The sequence below is a fragment of the Ursus americanus genome, chromosome 24, assembly GCF_024610735.1.
Source record: "Ursus americanus isolate L20-20 chromosome 24, mUrsAme1.1.p, whole genome shotgun sequence".
Lineage (NCBI taxonomy): Eukaryota > Metazoa > Chordata > Mammalia > Carnivora > Ursidae > Ursus > Ursus americanus.
In genome coordinates, this window is record NC_142150.1 from 19,469,118 (window position 1) to 19,482,421 (window position 13,304).

General features: G+C 36.8%; 1 protein-coding gene across 4 annotated transcripts in view; it reads right to left on the reverse strand.

Moving 5' to 3' along the window:
• Nucleotides 1-13,304, reverse strand: part of CCDC73 (coiled-coil domain containing 73) — a 156,012-nt gene that overhangs the window by 17,921 nt on the left and 124,787 nt on the right. For 3 of the 4 annotated variants that reach the window (XM_087854731.1, XM_045808554.2, XM_087854733.1), the window contains 3 exons: nt 12,773-12,877; nt 4,668-4,778; nt 143-277 (listed from right to left, as the gene is read on the reverse strand). In XM_087854731.1, the coding sequence (XP_087710857.1) occupies nt 143-277; nt 4,668-4,778; nt 12,773-12,877 (351 nt within the window). The remainder of the gene's footprint in view (nt 1-142; nt 278-4,667; nt 4,779-12,772; nt 12,878-13,304) is intronic. The other variant, XM_087854732.1, reaches the window with a different exon arrangement.

The window sequence follows — 13,304 nt, forward strand, 5'->3', positions numbered from 1 at the left end:
CAAAAATTAACTGAAAATGTATGAGACTACGTGCTTATACTCATCTTTTAAAAGTTGAGACACTGAAAATATAAAGCAGAGAGAAAATCATCAGTGATGGTCCTAATTTAAGTTTTGTACCCCCCAAACGCTTGAATGTTACCTCAAACTTCTGGTCTTCCTCAAACTTCTTCTGATCACATAATTCATTGTAATGTTCTTGTAGCTTAATATGAGTTTCATTAAGTGATGATAGCTCATTTTTAATTTCATTAATTTCTCCATTAAGTTCTTCAACCTAATATAAAAAATTCAACCAAAATGAACAGTTACGTAAATGTGTCTGTATGGGGGCGCCTAGGTGGTTCAGTCAGTTGAGCATCAGACTCTTGGTTTAAGCTCAGGTCGGGATCTCAGGGTCATGTGATTGAGCCCTGTGTTAGGCTCTGCACTCACTAGGAGTCGGCTTGAGATTCGCTCCCTCTGCACCTCCCCCTGCTGGCATGCGGTCTCTTAAATAAATAAGTCTTTAAAAACATATGTTTAGTATGAAGATATTTTATTAACACAAGTTTTTGGAAATAGTAAAAAAATAAAAATGATCCCAAAGTAACTACTAATATTGAGAGCTACCATTTATTAAACTGTGCTGAACACTTAATAAATATAGTTTCATACTCATAAAAATCCCCAATTTACAGGTGAGAAATGTGAGGCTCGCAGATGTTTAAGTAATTTCCCAAGATCACGTGGGTGTAGTCAGGCTCCAAACCCAAAGCTAAATCTAGGGCTTGTATTCTTAACTACTACATTAAATGACCTTTTGTTAGAAATGAAAAATTATTATTTTTAATCATAGCAATTCTCTAAAAGTTACGACTTCATTACTTCCTTGAAGTTTTATTTTCTTGTTGCAAATCAGACATACAGATTTTAACTCCACTCAGTGGCAAGTACTGAGCACTAAGCAGTGCAAAAGTAACGGTCACTGCAGGCTAATATTTACATCTATAAACCGGGCTTTCACTGACGATTTAAAATTTCATCATCTTTTTTTGGGGGAGCATCCTTTATGGGAACCTCAAATATAAGATAAAGTAAGTGCCACTGAGTCCCAGAGGCTAACAGATATGAACTCATCTATTACTTTCCCTTATCTCATCTATTTTTAACCTTTTAAAGATCTATCTGTGTAAGGTACTTCTCTTCCTAGGCTCAACTCTCCATGAATTTTTATACCATCCTTTTCTATCCCCCTCAAGGCCTAGTTCTAGCACTAATCTCTTCTCTGCTGCTTATTTACAATCCTTCCCGCTATACTGGCGTGTTTTCTTCGGCCTTACAAATAGAACAAGAACAAGGACAAGCCTTATAGAAAGAACAAATGTGCTCTTCTAATAGTCTTAATTCATTTTTCTCCTTGACCCAATTACTGTCCCTCTCTCCTCTTTTTAAAAAAAGATTTATTTATTTTCGAGAGAGGAGAGAGAATGTGCATGGGTTAGGAGAGGGACAACAGCAGAGAATCTTCAAGCAGACTCCCCACTGAGTGTGGGGCATGACACGGGGCTCAATCTCACAACCCATGGGATCATATGACCTGAGCCGAAACCAAGAGTTGGACACTTAATCAACTGAGCCACCAGGCATCGCTCCCACTTCTTTAAAATAAAAGTCCACACTTGGCTACTTTCAAATTCTAACTTCCCATCACTCCTTAACAACCTGACTCGTGCCCTCATTGTTCTTCAGATTCCCCTCCCCCCCATATCACCTGCAAATTAGCAAAAGGATTTTTCCCAAGTTTCATACTATTTAACAGCTCAGCAGCATGACTATGTTGACTACTTGTTCTTGAAACAGCCTCTTTTCTTTGTTTTCATGGTATTACTCTTCCTTTATCCTCCTACCTTTCTCACTGTTCTTACCAGGCTCCCCCTCTCACCCTGCCCCAATACACAAAACCCTACTCTTTCTTCTTTAGCCTTCTTCTCTAGTCCTCCACTCCTTCCATACGTAATTGTAACTATACCTTCAAATTTCATCTTTATGCTAATAAAACTTAAATCTGTATCTCATCTCCCAACTTCTCTCCTAAGAGCAGATTCACATTTCCAAATGCATGGTATGCATTTCAGGCTGGATGTCCTGCAGGCACTATACATTCAACAACTTCCAAATTAAACTCATTTTCATCTGCCAAATCTGCTTCTCCCTTCACATTTCTTATGTCAGATATGAACAGTTATGTAAAATGTCAGTTATGTAAAAATGATAATGACATTATCATTCTACTAGTAATACTACTCTCAGAGTCATGTTTGACTCCTTTCCTCTTCCAATACTTGTTTTATATAAAATATCACTAACTCTCCCAATTCTACTTTTAAATGTTTTTTTTTGCATCTATTCCTCTTATCTGTTCTATTACCCTAATTCACACCCTCATGGGTTCAAGGTTAGATTATTTACAGTATTCTTCTTGCTGATCTCTCTCCATAAAGCCATCCTCCATATTGCTCCAAGAGTTATTCTTCTAAAACCTAGATCTATGTCACTTCTCTGCTTTAATAGTCTCAGTGGCTTTCCATTACTTATAACATTCAACTTCCTTAGTAAGGAGCCTTTTGGAAGATGATCTCAACCTATTTTTCAATGTCACATTCCACATATCATATGCTTTATTCAAATCAGACTGCTCACACCCTTGAAAATGCAGCTTCATGCTTCCATGATTTTTCCCATTCTTTATTAAATGGAATGCCAATAAGATGAAAAGAGAAATGCAGGAAATGGGCACATACAGTGTGGTGAAATCTTATTTATCTTTCGAGGCCAAACTAGTGCCATCTTTTCTCTAAAACTTTCTCCAACCTAGCTAACTGATTTCTTTTGTTCTTTCACAGTAATTTGTTAACACCACTAAAACCACCCCATGCTATTGTGGCCAATTTCATAGTTATCTGTCCATTTGAGTGTGAGCTCTTCATTGATCTTTGTATTTTAGGCATCTCTGAAAATCCAGTACCCAGAATAGTGCCTAACACGCAGTAGATGCTCAACAAATGGTGCGAACGGAATTCCTTTTGTGACCTGCCCTTTCCTCTAAATAATTTCTGAACATCCTCATTACTGTCTTTTTGTCTATATATACCCATTAGCTATATAACTATTCAAATGAAAACAGATACACGTAACACTTTTCTTTGTAATATTTCAATGAATTTTAACTATACTGTCTAAAAATATTCACAAAATTTTGTTTGTACAATATCTCTTTCACGGTTTGCTTTTCGGGAAAATAGCAGTTTGTATGATTCCATCTTATTTTTGTCTGTATCTTTTTAAGTTTTTAAAAACCCATTTCGATCCAATCTCAGTAGCAATACTTTCACTGTTCTTCACTTTCCAAGAATGGTGAAAAACTTTACATAGAGATAGAAATACAATTAAAGAGATCTGGCCTCCCATTCAAGAAAACTCTTACATAGAACCATAGTAGCTTTTTCCTTTTTTCTTTTATTAGATTATTTACTTATTAGAGAGAGAGAGAACATGCACGAGAGAGAGAGAGAGCGAGCGAGCATGCGTGCGCCCACGCACTAACAGGAGGGAGGGGGAGAGGCAGAGGGAGAGAGAGAAGCAGACTCCCCATTGAGCAGGGAACTGATGCAGGGCTCGATCCCAGGGCCCTGGGATCATGATCTGAGCTGAAGGCAGATGCTGAGCCACCCAGGCGCCCTCAGCTTTTTCTTACTTAACTATGTTCTGTTTAGTACTAAATCATATAGAAGTGAAATGACTGTAGAAGCTGAAAAATCCTAAGACAAAACCAATTTCATACAAATTTATAGACTGAGGCCTCACCAGTGAAACTGAATGCTTACTTTTCTTAATTCAGTTGACTTTTCCTTGTGGGAGGAGCATGGTTAGCTTAATTAGTATAACACTCCAAAATATAATCTTTCTTTCCCAAAATATAGTTTTGATAAACTCATAGTGACTTTCTACTGTGTTAATTCTTTTAGAAAAATTGAAAGGAAATAAAATACATATTAAAATAGAATAATCAATTTTTGGGTCCACCAATCTTTAAAGTGAACCTTTATATTTTACGACTTTATACCATTTCATACTTTTATTATCTACTTTATTAAAATGAAAATTTAGTGTAAAATAAATGGATGTGGGTTAAGGAAATAGCTGCATTTATAACATATCAACTCTTTATGTTAAAATGTTAATATTACAGAAGTCATGTTCTAAACATGGCTTTAATACATCTCAACAAAACTGCTGAGGAAAGCTAAATAGATCAGCTAATAATAGTACCTATATAATTATTTTAATCATTTACTAAAATACTATGCAATTCTTTTATGAAAAGGTAAATTAATTTTTCTTTGTCACATATGGGAAGTCATTCAAATTATAGGTATATATCAATATTTATATTAATATAAATATACACACACATATATGTGTGATTTTTCATGCAAGAAAGCATTACAGGCAATTTTATTAAATTTAGCTTTTCAACAGCATTTACTTCTTGGAAATACAAGAAGAATATGTGTCTGACTTTATTCCTATATTATTTTTGCAATATTTTCTTAGCATTTAATAGTTATTTTAAATGTCTACAACTACTTAAAATATTTTAATATTTTACTATTTAATAAACCTACATGCTTTTTCCAAGTTCCCAGTGCTTTCTCATGCTCATTTCGAAGATTAAGGAACTTTTCTTCATTTTCTTTTACCTTCTCCCTTTGCAGCTCATTATCTCTTTCAAGGGTCTGCAATAAAATTAATTATCCAAAAAATAATCAATACCACATTAATGAATTTTGATGTGTTTTATGTTGCTTGGACCTTTGCTTCTAACATGCTGAAAGTGCCATACAGATCAGTGATAATGTGCTATCTCAACAATAATTTTCATAAATTAACAGAAAGGTGCTTATAGTTTAGTTAACAGGAAATAGGGGGAGGTTATGAAAAAGAAATGGCTATAAAAGGGTATAAAAACATTGCCATTATTCAGTTTCACTGCATAAGTTTTAATGTACTGAAAAAGTAATATAAAGTACAGCACTGAAAAATCTGAACTGTAGCATAATCCAGCCTAACTCTACTACAAAATTTTAACTACCTCAGAACATTTTTTCCGTATCCGTTTATTTTAGAAATTAACTGGCTAAAAAACCCTTAAATACAATTTTAATTTTTAATTTCAGATTAATACTTTTTTTGTAGAGCTTGGATATTTACCATATCAACTTATTACTTCATAAATTAACATAATATAATCACCACTTCACCACCCTCTCCCCCAAAAAACCTTTAAGAGTAAAAATACTGTTTTCTAAGACAAGGGTTTTAAAGCTATTAAATTATTGTCACCAATATTATTAGGTTTCTTCAATGTCTGCTGATAATCCAAGTAAACTTCCTTAAAAAGATAAACAGTTAAGAACTCTACCCACATGTCTAATATATCTGGAATTTTTAAGTTCATTTGTTCTATCATTACGAAAGCTATTTACATTCAGGGTAAACATTTCAAGCCACACAAAGGACAGAGAAAGAAAGGTCAAGTGTCCCTCTATCAACTCTCTAGTTCTCCGCCGCCAGAGGTAACCACTCTAGCAGTTTCTTGTATAGCCTTCCAGAAATTGTCTCTAAGCATATAAGTACACATATCTTTTTAAATACAGAAGAGACCATACCATACATACTGTGTTCTTCTGTAATCTTTCTTCTCTTAAAAAAAAAAATGAGTATTTCTTGTTTACTTTCCAAACCATTAAGTACAGATCTATCTCATTGTAAAGGCTTCACAGTATTCCATCTATTTAAAGAGTTCTCAATTATATCTACAATACCAATATACAATGACAAGTAATAATGTAAAACTATGGAAATATCTAATAAAAAGCATTTTACAGTTTTAACATTAAAATTCTCCTCTAGCACATAAAGAACATTATTGTACTTTGATAGCCTGCAATGAATACCTATTTTGACTGCTTTTACTTCAAGATAATGTAAATATTTTTACAGAAGTCATGTTCTTCTTAATTTATAGGCAAATATAACAATAGAACAGTTTCTAAATATTTACAATGTGTTTATTTAATAGATGCTTACTATTTTAATATTCTAACTAATACAGTATATTTATACTGATAACACCATATTTTGGAAGATATACAAATCAAAGTTTAAAGGAGATGTGAGAGAATATATTATAGTATCTATTTAGTAATAATAAATGACCAAGAACATTATTTTCTTAAAACAGTGTATTAGATATGTCAATCATTTCCTGTCCTGACCCATACCCTCATCTAAAAGAAACTGCCTATATCAGATACTGTTTCCACAGTTTGGAGACCTTCCATCCTTCCATTACAATTTGGACCTATTGCTTTTTCTGTCTGATACACTGATCAGGTGACCTCTGAGGGTTTCCTCCTCTCTTCTGGGGTTGGTCTCTTGGTTCCTAGATCCTATTGTTTCCTCTTTCCTGGTTTATTCCCTTGTCTTGGTAAAGCAAACCTTCCATTACTTCTTGATAAAGGTGGCACAGATGGCACATTTCTTGAGGCCTGCATGTCTGAAAATATTTTTTTTCTACCAATATATATAATGATTCACTTGGCTGAATACAGTACAATTCTGCGTTAGAAATCAATTTCTCGGGGGTGCCTGGGTGGCTTGGTCAGCTGAGCTTCCAAATCTTGATTTTGGCTCAGGTCATGACCTCAGGGTCCTAAGACTGAGCGCTGTGTGGAGCTCCACACTCAGCGAGGAGTATCCTTATTCTTCTCCCTCCCCCTCAGTGCCCTCCCTTTCTCTCTCAAATACATTTAAAAAATGTTTAAAAAAATCAATTTTTCTCCAACCACTGAAGGCATGGTTCAATTATCTTCTATCTTCCAAGACTACCAGTGAGAAACCTGAAGTCATTCTGTTGCCATTCTTATTCTTAATCCTTTGTATGTGACCTAATTCTTTTTTCCACAGCGTTTTAGAATCTTCTTTTAGTATAAAATTTCATAATGATATGCATTGGTGTTGAGCAAAACAAACTCAAATTCTTCAGTTCTAGGTTACATCCTAATATTATTTCTTTGGTTTTCACCTCTCCTTCCATTTTCTGTTATCTCTGAAACTCACTAGACTTAGACTTGGACTGAACCCCTAATATTCTTTCCCTTCTGTTTTCCATATTCTTGTCTTTTGGTTCTACTTTCTGGAAAACTATCTCAATATTACCCTCCAAACTTTTCATTGTACTTTTTATGTTACTAAACTATTTTAAACGTTCTTTTTTTTTTCTGAGTGTTTCTTTTTCTAAAGACTCCTAATTTTTGTTTTTTGTGGATTAATAAAACTATTTCTCTTAATGGAGTATATTTTCTTAGTTTCTCTAAATTTTTTTCATTACCCTATCTGTTTTGTCTGATTTGCATGGTAGAGACTTTGTCAAGTGCCCAGTGATCTTTAACTGCATGTTCATATTAAAAATGAAGTATTAGGGCACCTGGGTGGCTCAGTCATTAGGCGTCTGCCTCTGGCTCAGGGCGTGATCCCGGCGTTCTGGGATTGAGCCCCACATCAGGCTCCTCCGCTGGGAGCCTGCTTCTTCCTCTCCCACTCCCCCTGCTTGTGTGCCCTCTCTCACTGGCTGTCTCTCTCTCTGTCAAATAAATAAATAAAATCTTTTTTAAAAAATGAAGTATTAAAAAGTTGGTTGAAAGTTTTGTCAAATGATGGGCTTCACGGTAGGCTGATCTGGTTGAGTAATTTCACTGGGAGAGTTTAACTGTAACAGCCTGTGCAAGTTAGTTCCCCCAGAAAGGAATCTTTTTTTTTTTAAAGATTTTATTTATTTATTTGACAGAGAGAGAGAGACAGCCAGTGAGAGAGGGCACACAAGCAGGGGGAGTGGGAGAGGAAGAAGCAGGCTTCCCATCAGAGCAGAGAGCCTGATGCAGGGCTCGATCCCGGGACCCTGGGATCACACCCTGGGCCGAAGGCAGACGCTTAACGACTGAGCCACCCAGGTGCCCCCCACCCCCCAGAAAGGAATCTTCATTCTCCTGTCTGGAAGTGGTAAGGCTAGCTGTCCTCTAAATGGGGAAACAGAGCAGGAAGATCTCAGATTTCAGTATTTAGATTTTTCACCCTGTTTTCAATATAATTCTCTCAGGAACATACTGGCAAACTGGCTCCAACAATTTTTTTTTACAGCATTTGCCAATTTTAAACATTCCAACCATGGGCAATTTCAAGCTACCACTAGTTTCACAACCAGCTCACAAAATGACAGCAGCTTTAACAGATCTCCCTGGTATAAGCTGTCTCGAGAACACGACTGGATTTCCCAATCTCAGCTGTCCCTCAAACTCTCCAACATAAATCTTCTGCCAAGTAGAAGACAGGCAGTGCCTCTTTGTGCAGGGTAGGGAAGAGAATTCGGAGACATGAGAGCTTCTACCTTCTTATATACACCTTCTAGCTCTTGGCTTCAGTTGCACATCCAGCTTCTAGAGGTGATGCTTGCAATTCCTGAGCATTTCTGCACCTTTGACTTGGTTTCTACTTTCTTTAATCTGCTAAGTAAATTACTAATTTTCCACCTGGTTCCCATTTAAAACTTAATTTTTATTGTTTCCTCTCTTTATTTACTTGTCCTTGAGGATTTATTAATGTCATTTTATTGCAGTTTCAGGAGGAAATCGGAAGTTAATGTGTAGGCTCAATTCAACATGTTTAACCAGAAGCCCAGATCTGACAATATCTGAGCTTAACAAAGATTCTGAATTTATTCATTCATTAATTTAATACAATTTAATGAGCTCCTACTGTGTGCCAGATACTCTTTTAGACTCTTAATGCTACATGCATGAAACTGTTACTGTTCTCATGGAATTTAGACACTATCAGAAAATTATTTGCATTTGGATTAATAAACCCCAAAACCATTCTGAAAAATTGGATACTGCATCAAGTCAAAATAGAATCATCTGTTAATGTTTTAATATACCAAAAACTAAGTAATTTATCCTGGTTAATACTATGACTATAGGAGCAAACTAAGTACATTATTCTTGTGAACACGATGACTACAGCAGCAGAACTACACTTAGGTTTAGACTGAACTATGATTAAATCATAGTAGAAAATATTTTCTATCATGGAAATTCAGGTCTCTATGCTCCAAACTGTACTATTAAAAAAATGAGACAGATGGACAGCATGATTGCACGGCACTGAAAAAAAGTAGGCCATTATGAAGAGTAATGATCCCTTTTAATACAGGTGGAATTAGAATGCTCCTCAAGAAAACACTTGAGATATCTATGCAGCATAATCCTCAGCAACAGTTCAACATTAATATTTTGTTATACTATATATCAGTAGTTCTCCAACACCAGTCTGTAAACAAGTACTGATCCATGAAAAATTTCACTAGTTAATGGCAAAGTCTATACAAGTCACCAAATGTCTTTTCTTGTAAAGAACTGTATCTATTCTGAGATTATATCCTTAATATGTGGCGTTAAAATATTCTTTTTTATAAGATGAAAGTGATGACAGATGGTGTTGCTTATTTTTAATGTCCTTATTTATCAAAATAAAAAGCTGACAATTCTATCCTGTTCTTGCTAATACTCTGCATGAAATTTCCATATGAAATCTAGTTTTTCTGTGTACTATCGAGGCTCAAATAATAATGGTGCTAGTTAAAGAGGCATCTGGATTATACAAGATATTGGCACTTACATCTAAAAGATCCTGGGACCATAGTTACAGGCCCTGTTAACTCAAAGCAACACGTGACTGTCTGTCTCTGACTACTGCACACGCCGCAGAATTCAACAACACATAAACATTGCCTTTAGAGCTCATGAAGGGTAATTCAAAAGTTGTGGTTTTCGAATAAGTGATCTAACAAAAGTTGGCAGGTCTCACAGATCTAGGAAGAATACACTAACAATGTAATGTTGTAGAAATAGTGCTAGAGCAGAATGAGGTCAAAAATTTAATTTGGGGTTTGCCGCTAATTAAGAAGCCTTGATTACACTTTTTGGATCTCTAGTTCACCATGAAATGAAATGAGTGGATTGGCTGATAACTAATATTTTGTTCATCCTAAAAAATCTGTTTCAACTCCTTTAAATGGACAAGAAAACAATCCTGATTCTAGAGAATCAGGGTAAATTCGGGGGTATTCAGGGTAATTCAGGGTAAAGAATTTGGGTAAATTCTATTCTATGTTTCTTGGGAGAAGGTTCAAAATGTTAGAGAAAGCCCCAGTCATCTATCTGTAGGGTGGGTAAAGGAGGTGGGGGGACACTTACTTATGGCTGGACTTCCAGAGAAATTTTTTTCACTAGTCTTACTGGAGGAGGTGAAGGGTTAAGAGGAAGGAAGAGTTTGGGGGCGCCTGGGTGGCACAGCGGTTAAGCATCTGCCTTCGGCTCAGGGTGTGATCCCGGCGATCTGGGATCGAGCCCCACATCAGGCTCCTCTGCTATGAGCCTGCTTCTTCCTCTCCCACTCCCTCTGCTTGTGTTCCCTCTCTCGCTGGCTGTCTCTATCTCTGTCGAATAAATAAATAAAATCTTTAAAAAAAAAAAAAAGAGGAAGGAAGAGTTTGATCCAGCATACTGCTTCCCTCTCCCAGGTCTAAGTTTTACAGTACTGGGGGCAGGCAAAGAAGGCAAAACTCTCTTTACATGATTAGTCAGAGAACATCAATGGTGAGGAGGCAGATCTTGCATTGTTCAGGTTAAGTGTGGTTCCATTCAGTGATGATGAAGTCAGCATAATTTGTGGGGCCCAATGCAAAACAAAAAAAGCAGGGAAAACACACTATTGAAGGTACTAAAATACAAAACCTTTTCCTTCCTTCATGGTTACTGCACCCCCCCCCCTTCTCTCTCTCCCTGTCAACTTATCAGGGTGCTTTTTATTTTCTATTTAATGTCATGAATCTCTGGGCAGGCGGATACTCACAGGGCAAATGCAGACCCTCACAGATGCCTAAGAGTCTCACCACACAACTCAGCACATGCAAGATCCACCTGCGATGGGGTTCTACCTCCTGTAAGCCGCTAGACCCATGTACTATGTCCAGGATGGAGGTGGGGAAGTCAATCTTTCTGTCCCATGGGACCTCTGCCCCAATCCATGGCAGATGGGTAACCCCCAACTGATGGCAACTGCCAGGCAGGGATATACCTCAGTATCTGGATTGAGGACTCACTCCCTGCCAAGTCATCTACCCAAGGTGCCAGCGCATGGCCACCCTGAGACAGAGGGTGCCGCAGGGCGCATGCAGTGGACCCAGACCCTCCCTGTTATATTCAGGCCTGTTATATTTGTTCCTTACCACCAAAGGTAGGAACAACAGAACACAGACCTTTCCCCATCAATGTGACCACAACAGTGGTGGGGCAGAACCAGAGAGGATGAGGCCAGGCAGGGCCCAGGATAACAAAGCCTGGAAGAGCCAGCAGTCAAAAACTGGTCCTAAGAGGCAGTAGGAGACAGGAGAAAGCTTAGGCTCCAAACCCCCAATGCTCCATCTTTCCATCAGACTTAATTTACAAAACATAAATTCAAAGATAAAAATTAATAAACATTTCAACAGCGTGAACACAGAACATTAAAGCTGAAGCACAAAGCCCTTCTGAGTATGGGTCCCTATGCAACTGCACTGATTACATACCCAGGAAGGTGGCCTTGGCCTCTGCGGATAGTGGTCTTTACATGGGAGGCAACTGTAGTTTTCTTGAGGAATGTTCAGCTTCACCTTCATTACCAAGAATCCCTTCAGAGGAGCACAAATATCTTCCACTGGTCACCACAGTGGAACCCGTCCCCAGCTCCTCTTGAACTGGACATCTCATCACTTGGCCAGTGGCACACAGGACAGTTTCTGTCCTTCCTAACCTCCATGTTCCATCATGTGGAGCCAAGAAACCACCAAAGTTCTCTCTTCTGCAACTTTCCTGGGCCATATAGCATCAGACAAGTGTAATACACTTCAAGCCCCATTGGTACATATCACTCCAAAAACCTGAAATCTCTGGACCATAACTGTGCATTAGTCTATATGTCCTTGGTATAATACCAAACTTCAAGAAACATATGCCAAGTTCTTCCATATGAACTTACCACAATTTACTCTACTGGCAACACCAGAGTGGACCGTCAAGTTTCTACAGCATCTCAAGCATCCATCTCTAAGACAAGATGGCACTTTCCCCTTTTTGTACCCCAGTCTTTACATGATTTTCACATAGAGTCCTTCATTTAGCTTATGCAGGAAAATGTACTCCCCCTCCCAAGTAGGGATGTAACAGAAAAGCCTCTCTTATTGAACTCTCATTCCCAAGACATCAGTGGTGATAACTTCTTCCCCCCTCCAATCATTTGTTTGGATCTGCCCTCAATTTGTGGAAGTTCACTAACTGCTCTCTTCTACTTTCAGTTTTGGTCTTGGTCACAATTCTAAGACAAAGAAAAAAAAATCCTATCCAATCTGTTACAAAATTAAGTCAGATACTTAATAAAATCGAATATTAAACTAGTAACTTAAATGTTAAAAAAATATGTTCATTACTTCAGACATTGATACCAAGTTGATGAAGAAGGCCATATCTTACCCCTAAAATTCAAAATTATCTCAGATAAAGTTGGGCAGATAAATGCAACTAGACAGGTAAAGCTCATTAAATGGAAATATACTATCTGTATCTCTATATACAACCTGATTATTTTCTTTTAACATCTTCAACTTTGCTTCCAGTTCAGTACTAACTTGAGTTTGATGCTGAAGTAACTGTTGCATATGTTGGAAAGAAATGATGATACCCTTTAAAAAAAAAAAGTACACATATATCAGTTGAAAGAATTTTAAGTTAGTAGGTATGTTTCTAAATTCATTCTTAAACTACATTTTCTGATTTCTTCACTTATTATCTTTATAGTTTAATTTCAACACCATAATAAATAAGACAGTGAAATAAACTACTAGCACTTTTTACTAACTTAATATATAAAATAATTACATTATATGACTTCTTTCAAAGTACTATATCTAAGAGTTTTTCAAATAACTAACAGTTTTTTGAAATGGACCATGAATTATGGGACACTACTGGAAAATGTGAAGAATTTAAAACCAAAACTTTTGTTGGCTTGTCTTAAAAACAGTAAATGCATCGCTACTGAAATGTCATATTGCTAATGAGCTAGGATGTCATGGTATATATTCAGAATGAAATGGAGGAAAAACAGAA